This window comes from Malaclemys terrapin, chromosome 7, assembly GCF_027887155.1.
Source record: "Malaclemys terrapin pileata isolate rMalTer1 chromosome 7, rMalTer1.hap1, whole genome shotgun sequence".
NCBI classification, from domain to species: Eukaryota; Metazoa; Chordata; order Testudines; family Emydidae; genus Malaclemys; species Malaclemys terrapin.
Window position 1 is genome coordinate 108,807,412 of NC_071511.1, and position 18,091 is coordinate 108,825,502.

The 18,091-nt window shown below is 39.7% G+C and overlaps 2 protein-coding genes across 9 annotated transcripts in view; one reads left to right on the forward strand and one right to left on the reverse strand.

Moving 5' to 3' along the window:
- Window positions 1-2,598, reverse strand: part of ACADSB (acyl-CoA dehydrogenase short/branched chain) — a 32,633-nt gene extending 30,035 nt beyond the window's left edge. The window contains exon 1 of the mRNA XM_054036281.1: window positions 2,460-2,598. Coding sequence (XP_053892256.1) covers window positions 2,460-2,495 — 36 coding nt within the window. The 5' untranslated portion in view covers window positions 2,496-2,598. The remainder of the gene's footprint in view (window positions 1-2,459) is intronic.
- On the forward strand, window positions 1,758-14,264 carry IKZF5 (IKAROS family zinc finger 5). Of its 8 annotated transcripts, XM_054036284.1 has the most exons (7): window positions 2,749-2,992; window positions 5,587-5,652; window positions 7,967-8,063; window positions 8,534-8,630; window positions 10,073-10,236; window positions 10,536-10,718; window positions 13,117-14,264. In XM_054036284.1, exons 5-7 carry the CDS (start codon window positions 10,104-10,106, stop codon window positions 14,058-14,060), a joined length of 1,260 nt encoding a protein of 419 aa, XP_053892259.1. In that variant the 5' UTR covers window positions 2,749-2,992; window positions 5,587-5,652; window positions 7,967-8,063; window positions 8,534-8,630; window positions 10,073-10,103; the 3' UTR covers window positions 14,061-14,264. The 8 variants fall into 8 exon arrangements, with proteins under 8 accessions (XP_053892264.1, XP_053892261.1, XP_053892265.1 ...); XM_054036286.1 differs by lacking the exons at window positions 5,587-5,652; window positions 7,967-8,063 and adding an exon at window positions 1,763-1,781 and having other exon boundaries at window positions 2,861-2,992; XM_054036287.1 differs by lacking the exon at window positions 7,967-8,063.
- The last annotated feature ends 3,827 nt before the right edge of the window (window positions 14,265-18,091 follow it).

Here is an 18,091-nt window from a genome sequence, read left to right on the forward strand (position 1 = left end):
TTGATAAATATATTGTTATTTTGACAACGATTCAAAAATATTAATGTTTTTAAAATGAGAATAGTTTTGAGAATTGCAGCTACCAGCTAGAATCTATTTTCAGTACTGCAAATATTAGACGCTTGCTGGAATGTTCACATTAATAGCTGTACATTTTAATAGATTTTATCTCCATTCAAAACATAATTGTATTAAATTCTAATACGTTTCTTTACATTAATAGTTCTATTCACTATTTTCAGTGTGTCTTCGCCTTGAGACCAATCAACTAGTAATGCTAGCAACTACATGGACTGTTGAATTAATACTCTATTTTTATTTTATTTTTGTTCTTGTTACTAAGTGTTCTGCAGACCCAACGTCCAAATCATTCAGCTACAATGTGACTAAAATAATTTTAGAACTTATGGCACAACTGTGATATCATAGAGGAACTTGTCAAAATAAACTGTAATCTAACATTTTATAACTTTAAGAGTGAGTACGCACTTCAGAGAAGATGCAATGATATAAAAACATGTTTCTATTTAATGATTTTAAATCCAGAGTTGGTGTAATGAAAATGACGATAAGCAGCAGACTGCCATCTGGCAATAAGCCTTAACTGACTGATTATTTTTAAATGTCAAAAAGCGATACAGCACCAAGAGCTGAAATTAGGAAATTCACCGTAAAGGTTCTGCAAACATTCTTATCTTTCAGACTGATAGCCATGTTAATCTGTATCAGCAAAAACAACAAGGAATACTTGTGGCACCTTAGAGACTAATAAATGTATTTGGGCAGCCCACAAAAGCTTATAAAACACACTTCATCAGATGTATGGAGTGGAAAATACAGTAGGCAGGTATAAATACACAGTACATGAAAAGATGGGAGTTGCCTTACCAAGTGGGGGGTCAGAGCTAACGAGCCAATTCAATTAAGGTGGAAGTGGGCTATTCTCAACAGTAGAATACCAAGGGAGGAAAAATCACTTTTGTAATGGTAATGAGGCCAATGTAATCAGGGTGGCCCATTTCAAACAGTTGATAAGAAGCTGTGAGTATCAGTAGGGGGCAGTGGTGATCTTTTGGAAAATAACAGATTTTAGTTTCAAATGTTGATGAGATTATTAAAATCTGAAGAATGTTCGAGAACGCCCATAACATATAAATATTTCTTTACTTATTAACGTTCCTATGGAACACTAGATTAATGATAGCATGCTATGTGTGTTCCAGGCTCGCTTTATTAGCAGGATTGAAAGTTAAACTCTTTAACCATTAATGCAGCTAGGGTGACCAGGTGTCCAGTTTTCGACCGGAACACCCAGTTGAAAAGGGACCCTGGAGGCTCCAGTCAGCACCGTCAACCGGGCCATTAAAAGTCCAGTCAGCAGCGCTATGGAGCCTAGGCAGGCTAGTCCTAGGGCACCACGCTGCGCCCCGGAAGTGGCCAGCAGGTCCGGGTCTTAGGCGAGGGGGTCACAGAGCTCTGCGCACTGCCCCCACCCCAAGCACCAACTCTGCATTCCCATTAACCGGTTCCCAGCAAACGGGAGCGGAAGGGGGCGGTGCCTGCCAGCGAGAGCAGCCACGCATCACAGAGCCTGCTGCCCCCGCCTAGGAGCCGGACCTGCTGGCCGCTTCCAGGGCACAGCACAGTGCCCCAGGATTATACAGGGCTTTGGAGCGGAGCCCGGAGCTGAAGCGCGGAGCAGCAGGTTTTTGCCTGGAGCTGGAGCTGAGTGGGAGCACAGCTCCAAAGCCCTGCTAGGATAGACAAGCAACCTGCCTTAAGTAAGCCCAACCCCCTGCCCCAGCCCTGAACTCCCTCCTTCACACCAAACCCTGCATCCCCAGCCCAGAGCCCACACCACCTCCTGCACCCCAACCCCTTCTGAATCCCAGAGCCTGCACCCCCCTACCCCAGCCCAGAGCCCGCTCCCACACCTTGAACCCCTCATCCCCGGATCCCATCACAGAGCCCTCACCCCCCTCCTGCACCCCAAACCCTTCATCCCTAGCCCCAGCCCAGAGCCATCACCCCTCCCACAGCCCAACCCCCTGACTTAATCTGCAGCCCCCTCCCACATCTAGAATCCTTCAACCCCATCCCCCAGCCTGGAGCCCCTTCCTGTACCCCAAGCCCCTCATCCCCAGCCCAGAGCCTGCACCCTTAGCCCGAGCCTGCCCCAGCCTGAACCCCTCATGTCTGGCACACCCCCATTTAGAGCCCTCAACCGCTCCCACACCCCAACCCCCAACCCAGTGAAAGTGAGGGAGGGGGAATGCAATGAGCAGGGGGCGGGGCCGCAGGGAAGGGGCGGGGCTAGGCTAGAGTTGGGGGTTTGTGCCCACAGAAGTTGACAATCCTACTCCGGGCGCGGACAGGCTCGGGGCAGAGGGGCGCGACCCCCGCACCGCCTCCTTGGTGAAGGGGGCTCCCGGCCCGACCCCTTCAGGTTCACGATTCACCTTCGCGCAGCTCCGCCACAGCGCCGCTGCCATCATATTCGCTGCTGCGGCTGCCGACCCCCCTCCGCCCGCGGCGAACCCAGCGAGCCCCTCCGCGGCTCGGGCTCGCAGCAGCTACTGTCCAGCGCCACGACCAAAGTGCGCGGACTGCGCCTGCGCCGGGCGCGCGCTAGTCTCGCGAGGTGGGAGGAACGGGGCGGGCGGGGCTACTACTACGGGAGACACTCACAACAAACATGGCGGCTGCGGTGGGTGTTGGGAGCGGTGGGGTGCAGGGGAGGTGAGTGATGCTCCCGCCCCGTAGCTCAGGCGCCGGGCTATGGGGGTGGGTGAGAGCCGCACAGTGCCCTCATCCCCCAGGGGCCGCCGTCGCCTGTGACTAGCCCCCTTGTCTTCTCCAGCCAGGGCCGAGGCCCTCTCATCGGGGAGCAGGAGGCTGCAGTGGGGCTGGGGCCGAGGGCGGAAGCAGTGACACCTCCCCGCCCTGCAGAGGTGGACCCTGGGGGGCAGTGGGTCTTCTCTTCTCCCTCCAGGTGAGTGGGGGACTTTCCTTGCCCTCTGTCTGGCTCCCAGGTGAGTGGGTGGGATGTCTGCCTGGCCCCAGGCGGATGAGGGTGCCACTCGCTCCCAGACTTCAGGAGGGATGCCCACGAGGGTTTCTCCCTTCTCTAGAAATGGGGTGGCCGTTTCTTTCTCTTGCACCGCTCCACACGGGAGACAGATGGCAAGGGTGGATGGGAGACAGATGCACCTGGTGCGGTTCCAAACGTGGGGTTCTAATTTTTAACAAAACTTAAACAGACACAAAGCAGGGGTATTGAATGTGAGAGGGGTGTGAGAGAACAGTCTCAAGGAAGTGCTTTCTCTGGCCTGGAGCACATAGCACACCCTTGGGAATGGATATGTATCTGCTATAAGTTTTCTTTAATTCAGGAGCAATTTGCTTAACAGAATTCTACAGTGGTCGTGTTGTTTTCCTCCTATGTTTGGCTCCTACCAGGTAATTGGTGTGGGAAGCAGTGCTCTGAATGGGGTGTGGAGAGTCTGGTTCTTGGCCTTTGTATGAAGACTCATTTGTGTCATAGACTTTGAAGAGTGCCAAGTGGGAGCTCTTTGAAAAGCTCTTAGTAACTTTTTGTGAGGAATCAACTGGTTAAAACGTTGAGCATTATGCGGGACTGCTTTAGATCCTGATTCTTCTCCCACCCTCTCCCCACACACGTACTCCTCCGGAAGAAAGTAATAGAACAAGTCAAATGACAGTTACGGAGGTTCAGAGGTGTTTGGTTCTTCCCTTTATGAAATAATCCCTTCATTCTGAGATACCAAGTCAGTGGTTTCAGAGAGACTTTTGAGACTTCTTTGAGGAAAAATGTGACACTTCATATGTATGTTTGCTTGCTGTCAAAGGTTTCAAACTGCTTGTCTGTGTCACAGCTATTTCAGAGCCATGATATCTGAAGTTTAGGAGCAAACCAGAAGGCTCAGGAGTGCTTGTGTGTGAATTTTTTCTTCAAGAGAACTGTAGAAGATTTCAGTAATATTTTACGTAAGGCTTTCATATTAAAGTATTCTATAGCATTTTATAGAATATATGCATACAGCACTGCTGAATTGCAGCTAGCTTTGGGGTGAATGGGAGTACCCAGGCAGACAACCAGTGCCCAGCACTCTACACAACTGTATGATGAAAAATTTTGCCCAAGAGCAATGAATTAAACAAACCCCCTATTCTTAAAGAATGTGTTATAGAATTATCTGTGACACTTGTAGTAGGCAGAATCTTAGATTATTATATACAGCCTGTCAAAATTATCATGAGAACTTACCAGTTAAGGTACAAAATCTATTACCCCTCCATTTTCCATGATGCTTGGTGGTGCATTTAAAAAAATATATTCCCCACATGAGTAGAATTTCATATGAGTAGTATGAGGTGTCATCCAAAAATTATACACTAAAATATATAGTTTAATTTATTCTGTTCAGGTACCCATAGCCATGTCATGAGTAACTTTAGTATGTGATATGACTGTCACTTGTGGGATTTTTTTTCTCTCTCTCCTCTCTCTAGGATTTTGTGAATTTTTTTTAAAATGCATGATATGGTATTTGTTAATTTAAGCAAGGTCACAGAAATGTTCCTTGCACGTGAAACAGAAAATGGTGAGGTTTGAGTTAGTTCTTAGATCCTGTTGGGAATTTACGTTAATCAGAAGGATGAAGGGCTTCTGAAATTCAAAACTATAGTACCAGAGACTGGAGTTAATTTAAACATGATGGGCAGACCACTAAATCATGTCTTCTGTCTTTCCCCAGTTCCACTTTTCAGTATTCATTCGTCTGTGAGAATTTTTCAGACTGAAATGTTACTGTATAAATTACCACATGAATAAATTTCCCCCTTGAAGTAAAGAGTATCCCCTTGAAGTAAAGAGTATCACTACAGACTCTTTGGTGAAAATATAGTTCTTTTTAATGTTGATTCCTGTTAAGCCATCCCAAAACTCAATTTTCTAATATTCATTGTTGAACGGCTTAGTCTAGTGGTGCGCAAACTTTTCCAGTCACAGCCCCCCCCTTATCATTCACAGAATTTGTCACCCTTCCTCCAATACTTGTGATCTGAAACTATTTTTCATGCCAGAAGGTGGAGGGGAAAAATAGAGATCACTGTTCATTCATTTAGTTTAGTGTTACAGCGTCTGACTCACTTGAGAGGTCCCAGGTGCTCAACTATTATTTTATATGTTGCTGGTTTATGTCTTTTAATATCAATTATTAATCATGAAATGAGTTTTAAAATTAGAGAATCAAAATTAATTTTAAAGGCATCGTAGGCCTACTGTAGTTAATGAAACTTAAATTGTTGAAAATAAGCCAGCCTGTGCTTTTATTTGTATGGTTTTTAAAAAAGGGTGAAAGGCTGAAGTTTCTTTACCCCCCCCATCTCTTCCCCTCCCCCTTCCAAACCTCTGGCACCCCCCAGTTTGTGCACCACTGGTTTAATCCCTATATTTGACATGCTTTAAAGTTATAACTTGGTGAGACGGCCTCTGGAATCTAAACTACTTTCTTCCCCCTCCCCCCTTTTAATGTATGAGCTGGTATCTTTGTCTTACTGCAGGAGCCACCACCAAATGGAACACAAGTTAAATTAAACCTAGAGGAAGCTGATGACATCTGAAAGAGGGTAGGCAAAAGGATTGCTCAGAGTTAACTTACAGTGATTAGAAGAGAGGATAGTGGACCATATTCAGCCCTGCCATAAAAGGGCACCACTCCTTGGAAGCCAATAGAGTGGCACTGTTGTATTAATTTAGATGGAATAAATGATCTAAAGGTGGTGACATAACCCGGTCATGGTCTAATATTAAACAGAGTTATGCAAGGCCTGGAGCTTGATATACAGAGATCTCAGCCTGCTTAGCACCATGGCAAGCACATAATTAAAAATCTTTTTAACCTTTTATTAAAGATACAGAAAAGAATGAAAAATAATTAAAACCTTTGAAATGCAAAGTATTAAATAAGGCTTTCATTGTAACAGTATATTTTGTTCCCTTTCCCTTTAGGAGAGTGTTTTTAAAAGGAGAAACCCATGTCTTAGATGGTATCAAAAGATGGTAATAACTGTCGTTTTGGGGAAAAGAGAAGTAGTTAGTTGAGATGGGCTGGAGATGGTGTTGCAGCTGTTGTTTTTTAAAGTCCAGTCTTAGAAGGAAAAGCCCCCTTGTTTGACAGTCTCTTACATGGTATCAAAGATGGTAATAACTATCATCCCAGGTGATGTTTGGGATTCAGCTGGAGATGGTAGGGGTGACGATGTCATCTGGGCTTCTCTCTCTAGCCTGTTCTTGTCAGGACACCTCTCAGGATCAGGATGATGAAGGCTGAGGGTCCCAGGAAACTGGGGTTTGGCAACCATGATATTGACACTTGCCCCAGTAGCCTCTATCTGTTCTCTCCATATGTCCTTTTTGTTTTCATACTTTCTCCACAAAATCTTTCTTTTAAGGACCCAAAAAGGGAATAGCCCATCCCCTCGTTATTTTGTCCACCAATTGGGCCTAATATTCGACATTCCAATCTTGGTTTATTAACTTCTGGCTCCACATCTCCTGTTTTTAACAAGTTTAATTTTAACAGTCCTTGAGTCATATCAACTTGGTCTTTTTATTTAGACTAATTCAGTTATTCTGTCTTCCATTTGGACTTTTATCCATCAACCTTTGTTGTTACAGATTACTGTAACATTTTATTAATGTATACATACTTTTTACCATTGAGCTCACATTATGGGTAAATTTGTAGGCCTAATTGTCACAACAGCACCTACTTACTCCAGGGCTGAATTTAAGCTGCTGTATCAGATTCCAAAAATAGCAAATAAAGCCTATTTAAGAAACCTCCACTGGTTAACCCCATCCCAAGAATTATTTAGACACAATTGATACCAATAATCAATGTTGATAAACAAGGAAATAAATAACCCATTGGAATGTTGGCTTGTGTGGAGCAAGGGAGAAAAGAAAATGGAGAAATCATGTTTAACGAATGAAAAAAGATGTCAAGTAGGGAAACCCCTTTGACTTATTTGCAAACCAAGGGTACCTGGGGATCTTCCTTGCCTATCGATTTGATTTTGTTGTGGTTTTACCTTCAGGTGGTTTTAGTGTGACAGTTGTTAGAAAGTATAATTGTTATACAGTTTGGAGTACTAGGAATGTCTTGATTTTGTTTCTCACTGTAGACTTGTGGGACTTTACATATTTTATTAAAATTCTCTCTGTATGTCTGGGGGATATACTACCAGAGTGGTTTTCTGCCTTTGTATTTCAGCAGTTGGGGGTGGAGCCTACTACTGATTCCTGAAGTGGTGGGTTTTGTTCAAACACTTCTGTTCTGGAAGGGCTTCCTAGAGAACAGATTTTCAATTTGTATTTTAACAAAAATTTTCTTAGTACAGTTGCCCTCAAGGACAACAGGTTGCATACCACTGTAGTAAATTGGTATAGGAGACACCCCCTATTCTAGGAGCTTAGCATGTTGACACTGAAAAGTTTCCAGCTGCTACTAGATGAGTAGCAAGGGCCTTAACTGGTGTATAAAACTGGGATCAGCAGTACAGTACCATGTTGCACTAATACTATATTGTTTAATACAAAGCATCATTGTGAAAGAAAGGTTCATATAGACATCTTTCTAAAGATAGTCTGCAGAAAACCAGTATTCCAGTAATTAGTGGTATGTGCTGAATTAGGCCTCTTAGGTGACTTTAACAAGTTATTTAACCTGGTGTTAGTGAAGTACATTGAAAATGCAAACCACTATGTAAGTGCCTAGTAGTGATCTGGAGTTTGGTACTGGACACCTGCAGATCATCTAATGAAACTCTGGTCACTCCATAAAATGAAAGGATTTGCCAATTGAAAATGTAGATGTTAATGATTTCTGTGATAATTTACAGCAATTGAAATGTCTGATTGAAACTGTCCCCTTTTCAGACTAAATCTTATCTTCCATCTTAAACTCATTGCAAGTCAAAGTTCTAGGAAAGTCTGGTCATTTACAATGGCGATATTGGAAAAGAGGTGACAAATGGTGATTTTTTTTTTTTTATTATTGAAAGATAATGCAGTCTAACAAAACCCCATGTCTTATACAAAATATTAAACTCAAATTCTGTGGCTGGGAGCACAGAATTATGCAGCACTGCCCCTGCAAGCCTTCTTCCCATAACTACTAATCAACACTATTACAGAGTGTGTTTTCCAGTTGCCTGTCCTACAGAAAAGTGGTTCCCTAGTTTTGTGGATCACTACTAGTTGTCTGCAGAATGAAATATTTGAGAGCTTCATACAGCTTGATGGATGAGGAGTAGCTGGGGTCCATGAAAGGATGTCCTCCTGGAAATGTAGTTCATGTAATGAAATAATTGAACTACTGCTATGAATTTTGTTGCAGGGGAGCCTCTCTTCTGAAGGTTAAGCAAGAAGCCAAAAAAGATTTGATTAAGAAATCAGAAAACATAAGTTTGACAGACTAATTTTTTTATTTATCTTTTGTTCCAGGGAAAGTGGGGCAGCTGTGCTCCCTTGCTTTCTGTCTGACCTACTGGGAGTACAGGTTGGAGTATGTTTTGCTACTTAGCAGGAAACTGAAATTCAGGTACAATTCATGTAGACCTTTAAAAAAACAAACCCAGGGAAAAACTAAAGAATTTAGCTAAAAATAACTGGAGAAATCTCCTGCTGTATTCTTGTCTGGCTGCAGCTCTGATTTTCCTGTCGTGATATGTGTCATTCAGCTGTGTTTCCTACTGGAATAATCAATGAAATGGTAGCCTCAGGCATCGCCAAGCTGTTCAGTTCATGACAGTGAAGATTTTTCAAGTCTTTTCAAGTATTTTTACATATAGACTTAATTTCTTTAATGTACATTAAATGAATTTTTTTAGTTATCTAATGCAGTAAAATAATCAGTTCTTTAGTCTCACAAAACCACTAATGTAGGTAGGGTTTTTATGTCCAATTTACAGATGAGTAGATTGGTAGAGTCACTTACTTCAATTCATATTGTTGGTAAGAGTCATGAGCTTTACAATTGGATGTGAAATGGGTTTCTTTACAAAAAAGTAAAATGGGTTTCTTTACCAAAAAAAAGTAAAATGTATCCAAGTTATTTGAAACTTTGAGAAAGTGATGGTATTGTAATAGTATCAGTACCACTTTGAAATCTCAGTGATTTTAAGATTAAATGTTGTTTTGTAATGAACTCTTTTTAATGAATGAGTTCCTGCTATAATTTATGATTTTATAACACTAACAGAAAATATGCATCAAAAATGCATTGCATTGAACACCGAATTTGACACTTGAAAACTTGGAATTTCTCATCCTCTGAAATCTGTTCCCCTCAGTTGCTGATTTGACACTTGAATAAATAAAAATATAACTTTTCTTACCAGATAGTAATTAACATTCTTGACAATGTTGAATGTACTGTGATGCATAGTTATGGTTCATTATTTCATGAATCATAACTGTGCATGTGCCTAACATTAAGTCCATGAGCAATATTATTTCTGAACATAAAATTCTAAGTTACAGAACAATTACAGTATAAAATTGTCTCTTCTTTACAATAAATTTTCTTCCATGCTAAGATTTCAAATCTCAGCATTTAAGAAATCTGGAATTTCAAAAAATGTTCTCTTTGAATCTAAACCTTTTGTAAAGATTATTTAACAAATATTTCTGAACTGAATGGTAAGGTTAGATTGAATTTTATTCTCATGTCCGCATAGTCAACTAAACTTTGACTTTTATTAATCCTTTTATTAAATTTTAAAAAGTATTTATAATACTGTTGCTGAGAATCATCTTCCCAACTGTGACTATCTGAAAACTTTAAACAGTATTGAGCTGCTGTAAAGATTTCAACAATATTCTTATGATTGTCTGTTCATGTGTATTTTACTTTTGACCATATGCATTTTATTTAACAAGACTATAGGGATGTAATCTTTGATTTACAGTGGTTTCTGTAAATGTGAATTCTTTTGTTTCAAATTCAGTGAAATGGGCTCTGATTCTGATTGATTTTTCTAGGCACAAGTTATTGTAAACTCAAAGTGTGAATATGGGTGAAAAGAAACCGGAGCCTCTGGATTTCGTAAAAGATTTTCAGGAATATCTTACTCAACAGACACACCATGTAAATATGATTTCTGGATCTGTCAGTGGAGACAATGATGCAGATGCCCTTCAGGGAGGTAGGCTCTCTTCAGTGCTGTCAAGTATTCTAGTTTTTTGGGGGGATGACTGTGCTGATGTTTGCATTTTAACATGCTTATTATGAAGGCTACTATACTAGTCTGTAAAGCTGTAGAACCTTTTGGGGGGGGAAGTCTTCTAAAAAACATCTTTTTCATCGAAACTTATTTCTCATTAGTTTATTTTTGTGTGGGGGCTAAGGGAATAAGGAGCTAACAAGTTTGGACTAGTGTCACTGTAACAAAGCAACAACCCAGTGATTCTCAGTCAGAATCTCTACTGCATTTACTGTTTATAGCTGGGGCAGATGGTGATCAGAATGGACTAGATCATCCTTCTGTTGAAGTTTCACTGGATGAAAACTCAGGAATGTTAGTGGATGGGTTTGAAAGGACATTTGATGGAAAGCTGAAGTGTCGATATTGCAACTATGCCAGCAAAGGAACAGCACGGCTTATAGAGCATATCAGAATTCACACAGGTATGAAGGATTCTACAAGTACTTTGCTGTGGGGCAGCGTTTCAGTACCTTTGTATTCTATGTTCAGTGTATGTGGAACTAACTCACTCATAGGCTTTGCAGATGTGTGCATGTATCTTCAAGCAGTGTCGTAGTGATGACTGCTTATAACTGAGGAAAGTTAAGTCTGTGGGGGGTTTTAAAGATTTTTCTTTAACCTTTTAAAAGGTGAGATACTGTATTTTCATAATACTTGTTTAGGCCCCAATCTTATAAGCACTTATGTGTATGCTTAGCTTTACTATCATGAGTTGTTGCATTGATTTCAATGGGACTAGGCCTGGTGGTAAAGTTTTAGCATATGCGTAAATGTTGGCAGGATTTTGAATCTTAGAGAATAGCTCTTTTTATTGTGAGGGTCTCAATCAAAAACTAATTATAAACCAAGAAACTGAGTAAATATTATGCTTACACTAGTAAATGAAATTATATTTTATTACTAGGAGATAATGTTGAAATATCTGCCTGTAGGCCAATTACACAAGAAAAGCATGGTGGCTAAAATTATAATGAAGGCATTTTTTGAACACTAAAGATCAGTTAGTGAACTGAAAAATCCATTCTCCAAAAAGTACAAGTTATAATAGAGCCCCACTCCTTTCCACCATGCTTCCATTTCACAGTGGAACCTCCCCTAACTCTTACTTTAAAGCTGTTAAATGACCTTTCAGGGATGGCATTCCAGTACTCAGTGTCCCCTCCTGTCTTTATATGATTGTTTGCTTAATCTTGGTATAAATTGTATGCTTATTACAGAGATATCAAGTCCCAGTTGGGGGACACATGCCAACCTCTGAAAAGATAGTACAAAAGTACCTTGCATCAAGGGCTGCTGCTGCTTTTTCTTTTGCTTCTCTTCTGAAGCTGGTGGTATAGGCAGGTCTGGCTAGAAGAAAAACTCACAATTGACTATCTCAAGCTGTGATACTAAGCAATAAGATGCCTGTTTCCCAGTTTTTCTATATCAGGATCTACCAGTCCTGCTTGAGCAAATACTGGTTTGAACTCTGGCAGAAAACCAACTAAATATCCTCTGGGAGAAACATGAACATAAAAATTCTCATCTGGGAGGATTTGACAGCTCAACAGCAGATGCATGCGTCCTGCAATCTTGTATCAATGTGAGATCAACGGTAGATGCTTGCAGATGCGTAACTCCTTTTGGAAGTCAGTTTGGGAACCTGCTATGTGATGGAAACTTCTTTAGAGAGAAGGTTAAGGCTGTTCTGCCCAGTGCCAAGGAGAGAGGTCAGACCTGTTTTACCCTGGAGTCTGTTATCTTCTTTTTGTAGAAGAATTAATGGAGCAGCATCTGCATGGAAGCTGGTCTATAATTCTAGTTATGAAGTTAGCGATATCAGTAGCATCAGCAGGCCATTAAGCCTCTTTACCAGCATAAATCTGGAGTTTCAATTCCCAGAACACAAAGCACTAAAAGCTTTGGGCTTTTAAAACATTCTGGATCAAATGAATAGTTTTCCTCTAAACAACTCTGAAGGATCTCTCTATCTTAAAGGAAGATCATAGGCGCCGACTGTACTGTTATGAATTTGTTTCCTGTAATCGTGTTTGAAAAGTGTTGTTCAAACACTTTAAATGCATTAGTGAGGATAGAGCCTAAACGATATCTGGTATTCTACCACAGCTCAGGTGGCATCATTAAAAAAAACAAAATCTATCTCCAGCCTCCTGAATACAGAACCTCCCCAGACAGTGTAACCAGTGCAGTTCCACTCCATGATGGCGGGAGCTGGATGTTAGGGGTGTCTCGAGAATTACATCTCCATGACACAGCACTTAGTTCTCTGGGGGCATAGTTTACCTTTTTTTATTTTATTTTTTAAGTTAACCAGAGGATCCTAAAAACCTTATATTTTTTTTAAATTTGAAAGCCATCTGGGTGTTGCAAAAAGGCAGACTCATAACACTGCAAACTTCAGTCTGAAGCATAGTTATTCATAAAACAAATAAAGCTATGGCAGGTAACTGAACAAGCTTTGCCATGCTGTCTTGCCTATATACCTCAAACGCATTTTGGACAAAGCACCTCTAGAGGTGTGAGAGGAGTATTCAGACTTACATACCATTCATATCTTGGCTCCATTCCAACAAGGGTCTCAGTTAGTGCCAATTGTAGTAATAGTGGTGGCTTTTCTAATGTTTACACTTGCCTATTGAAAACACCTATGACACCTTGCAACCTTCCATTAGCCGTGAGTTGGACAGGATTTGAACTGTTGATTAAAAAGTGAAATGCTCTATTCAATTAGTAGCCCCCACAATCATTCACTCTCTTTCATGTTAGGCCGCTTTGCGCATATATACATAAATTGTTACACTATAATTTTCTCTCTTTCAGGTGAAAAGCCACACAGATGCCATCTATGTCCATTTGCATCAGCCTATGAACGTCATCTGGAAGCGCACATGCGATCACATACTGGTGAAAAACCATATAAATGCGAATTGTGTTCCTTCCGCTGCAGTGACAGAAGTAACCTGTCTCATCATCGTAGACGCAAGCATAAAATGGTACCTATAAAAGGTACTAGGTCTTCCCTAAGCAGCAAGAAAATGTGGGGGGTTTTGCAGAAGAAGACCAGCAATCTGGGATACAGCAGAAGATCATTAATTAATTTGAGCCCGCCTTCCATGGTGGTTCAGAAACCAGACTACCTTAATGATTTCACCCATGAAATCCCAAATATTCAGACTGAAGCATATGAAAGCATGACAAAAACAACACAGACTGGTGGCCTGCCGAGAGATCCACAAGACCTTAAGATAGACAATCCATTAAATCAGCTATCAACATTAGCAGGACAGTTGTCTAGCTTGCCACCTGAAACCCAAAACCCAGCATCTCCTGATGTTGTACCATGCCAAGATGAAAAGCCTTTTATAATACAGCAGCCTGCTGCACCAGCAGTAGTTTCATCTGTGTCAACAAATATTCCTCAAAGTTCATCTCCTACTAGCCCAGATCCTCGGCCCCCACACAGTCAAAGGAACTACAGTCCAGTGGCAGGTCCAAGCAGTGATCGCAGCGTCCATACTAGTACTCCTAGCATAAGTAACAGTCAGCCAAGTACTCCAGCTCCAACCCTTCCAGTTCAGGATCCTCAGCTTCTGCATCACTGCCAGCACTGTGACATGTATTTTGCAGACAATATCCTTTATACTATTCACATGGGATGTCATGGGTTTGAAAATCCGTTTCAGTGCAACATATGTGGGTGCAAATGTAAAAATAAGTATGACTTTGCTTGCCATTTTGCAAGAGGTCAACATAACCAACATTGACTGACAACGTGCTTTCATTTAGTTTTTTTAACATATGTTTTATACTTGCTGAAGGAGACCTTGCTCATCCCCAACAAGAAGTCCAATAAACAACTTGACAATGGAGGCAAAATTCTTTCCATGTTGTCATATAATATGCCAGGGATGTTTGAGTCATGGAGGTGGTAGTTTTTTGTCACTGTTTAAAATAAAAAGTTATGAGGATTGGCGTGCAGTAACATGTTTTATGTTTGTTACATTTAAGTTATTTGCACTTAGGATCCAGAAAAACATTCTACAAATGCCAATCCAGATTGTGTCCTTAAACATAGGTTGCAGTTCATCAGACTAGATAATGTTTTCACCCCTCAGCTCACAGAGAGCTGAGATATTAAACAAGATAAGAGGTCTTGGTACCTAAAATATAGTAAAAGTTGTTAATACAGTGAAATGTATGGTTCATATGAAACCATATTTCTGCTTATAAACTAACTGCTTACCAAACTGAATAAAATCTTTGCTGTGAGTTAAAGAATAAACTTTCATGCATACAAACAATTTGAATTTAAAATTTGTCAGTTTCATCTGATCAAGATATCAAATTTTTAGTGAATTCTAAAGTCTTTTTATGCTAGGCCTTTAATCTTTTTCTTTAAAAAGAAAAACTAGAGCAGTTTTATAGATATGAAAAAAAACTAGAAGGTACCTTTAAAAAAAAATATATATATATATACACACACACACACACATTATGAATGAGACTTTGGTAAAAGATGTTAAATGAGAAATAGAAAATAAACAACTTTGCATGAGGACAGTTCATTTTAAAAACTGTCAAGACATTCCCACTTAAAGGTTATTAAATACATAAATTGAAAACTAGAGGCCATATTTTAATTACTTTTTTAAAAAGAAAAACAATGTATTTTAACTGTCTTGCTAGGTTGCCTATATGTTTGAAAGTTACACATTCTAGTCTATATAAACTGCAGCTAACGTGGAATTGTCTTTGTTCCTGGTCTACTAGAGCCTGGGTTTTTTAACCTTCTGGACCTGTTTGAAAGGCCATCTTTTTTTTTTCCTCCACTGTTTGTGGGGGAAGATAGGCAGAGGAATATTGGTGGCTACAATGTGGAGCTGTGATTAATACTGTGACTGGCAAATACTGTCTGAAGATGTGCATGCCGTCCACTGTATGAGTTAACTATTTTTTATATTTTAAATCTTGATCATTGTAAAAGCACCTAGGCTAATGGATGGGCACTTTAATAAAAACCTGAATAAAACATCCTAGCAAAGTTCCATGAAAGCGCTAGGTATTACAACACCTGAATTTGTCATGTTTCAGAACAGTGAATAACTTAACTTTCTCTGTATTTTGCAATTCACTTTGACTTTATTTCATTTTGTACTACTTGTTGCAAGATGAGTTTTGTTTTGTTTTTTTACTACACAAGCGAACATGGACATACAAGATAAGAGTGAATGTTTTGTGGGAAATAGGTACAAAATTTACTTCCTTAACATTTTGGGGGATTCGTCTGAATGTCAGATGTAGGGGTCTATCCAAAAACTTCAGTTGTCCTGGAGCAAGATCCAAAAATCTATTGAAGTCAACTGAAAGACTTTTGTTTACTTCAGTGGGCTTTGGATCAGGCCCTTGGAGAAAGAAGAGTTGTGGTATTGAGAATTTTTCTTTCACTCCATTATTTAATCAGAAATTTGGCACTTGAGTGCACGGCTCTACAAATTTGTCTAGCATGAGACTATTTTTCATCCTTACCTACACAACTCCTTGGCTATTGTATGTAACTTGCGGTGGCTGATTGAGTATAGTATTTATGATTGCAGAAGTTAGAGATAGAAAAAGTCTATTAGGCCATATAATTCACCCCCTGCCACTAGTTAATATCAGAGATGAAACTTCATGGCTATAGGCTTGATCCAAATCCATTGACTTCAGTGGGCTTTTATATAAGGCCCTTGATAACTTTCTGCATAAATAAACTCAAGAATATTTGGAGAATGTATTTGTTTAGCTACTATACATTTTAATGTAATAAAAATTAACTAGTCTTTTATTAGAATTGCTTTTTTTAAACTTGCACTTCACAACAGAACAGTTCTACACTTACACTATACTTGTGCATAAACTGAGACCTAGACGTCTGAAATCATACACTTGAATATCTATTTTCATTTTGAGGATTGCACTACACTTCATTCAGCAGTTAATCTGGTTGATTGTTGCTCTTGTACAGGTTGTGTAAACTGAGTTTTTTGTACAAACAATAGTGTGTGGAAAAAATACATTCTGAATAGGTCATTTTATTGGTCAGATATCTGCATACTTTATGGTTTAATCTAACATCAACTGAAGCATGAGTATTGTATTTCAACCAAAATGGAATTGTTACTGTTAGACTTTTAGAAAAGCTAGTAGTTGTTTCCACAAAGGAAAACATTTGATACTATGCTATACCAAATAACCTAAACTAGTTGTTTTTCTTGAGGCTTTCGGAACTTTGGGGAAGCCATTAAATCTGTTTAGTTTTTAACCAGATATTCTCAGTTGGAATTGTAGTAGCACTTGTCATACATTAGGCTGAATATCGGGTAGTAGAAGTTGCACATCACAACCGCCTGCTGATCGAAAATATACAAACAATGGGTGTGATAGCCCACTCCCTTTGAAGTCAGTGGCAAAACGATCACTCCAAATCCTACAGAATTTTGAGGTTTTTATCCTTCCTTTCATTCTTCTTCTTCTGATGCTTAGGCCTAGAGTTTGCATTGGTAGTCCCTGTAACCATTCAGTACTTGAATCAACACGTATATACAAAATATGCCTTGGAATTCTAGCAAAATGGTTACCAACCCGGTCCATGGGCCACAATGAAGAGCCAGGACACCCACAGAAGTAGCTAGAAATAAGAGGAAGCCTGCCTAGCCCAATCGCAAAGGGGGCCTTCATTGGAAGATGGGAGATGGCCCACATGACAATAAATAGTGGGGGATTAATAAAAGGTAGTATGAAATTTTGAAAACTTGTGGACCCTGCATAGCATATTTGGTACTATTGGATAATGGTAAATTGTTTACTCTTCAGCAAAGTACCCAAGGAAATTAAAAAGAGAATTCAAGCTTTAACTCTTAAAAATGTATAACAGTTATAGCCAGATACTGCTTGTCTCATGCAAGTAGCCCCATTGACAGCAATGGAAATACTCAGCAGGATTTGGCATTCAAGCCCTGCTCCTACAACAGGATCTGTGGGGTGGACCCCATTAACTTCACTGGTGCTCCAGGCAGACACAATTTCAGGATTGGGACCTTAGGTTGCTTAACAATAAAGAGCATATTACTGTGTTTTCTGTTGTGCCAAACAGTTATTTGATTACACTTATTTCCTTCTGACTACTAAGTATGTTTGGAAGGTGCATTTTCAGTTTTATTATTAAAATTGTAGTTTTTCATAATTTTGTACTAAAATTGTATATATTGTAATATTTACTAGAATTTAAAATAAAGAGCACAATTAGTATTGCAAAGCTGTTTATGGTTGTGATCCTGCAAACTTTTATTCTCACAAGTAGGCCTTGTTCTTACAAAGTCAATAGGAAATACTTGTCAGTAAGGATTTGTAGGATCAGGCCCTAGATTAGTAAAATTGTTTCATAGTGAGTTTTAAATGTGCTAATCTGCACTAACTTTAAAAACAAACCCTTATAATATTTTATAAGGAGCTGTTTAGCTTTTAACTTGTATTAACAAGGACAGTTCAGGATATGAGTTGAAACTTTTCCACAGCTTAAGTTCTATATTTGGAAAATGTTAGCTTTGTGTTACTTTGTTTTTATTGGTATAGAATATTTTATAGATCTGTTGGACAATTTTTAACATGCACTATTTATCGTACTCTTAATACAGATGTCTGATTCTGAGGATTTTCTGTTCAGCGATCAGTCAAATATTGGATTGAAGATGTTGGCAGGAGATTAATGATCTCAGTTAATATTTAAAATAAACTGTGAAGCAACTAATGGAATAAT

What these genes read in the sequence shown, in the direction of transcription:
- IKZF5 (XM_054036289.1), top strand. Translation starts at nt 10,104, where the DNA reads ATGGGTGAAAAGAAACCGGAGCCTCTGGATTTCGTAAAAGATTTTCAG. An exon ending in TGCAGATGCCCTTCAGGGAG is followed by an intron (nt 10,237 to 10,535) that starts GTAGGCTCTCTT and finishes TACTGTTTATAG; the next exon opens with CTGGGGCAGATGGTGATCAG. An exon ending in GCATATCAGAATTCACACAG is followed by an intron (nt 10,719 to 13,116) that starts GTATGAAGGATT and finishes TCTCTCTTTCAG; the next exon opens with GTGAAAAGCCACACAGATGC.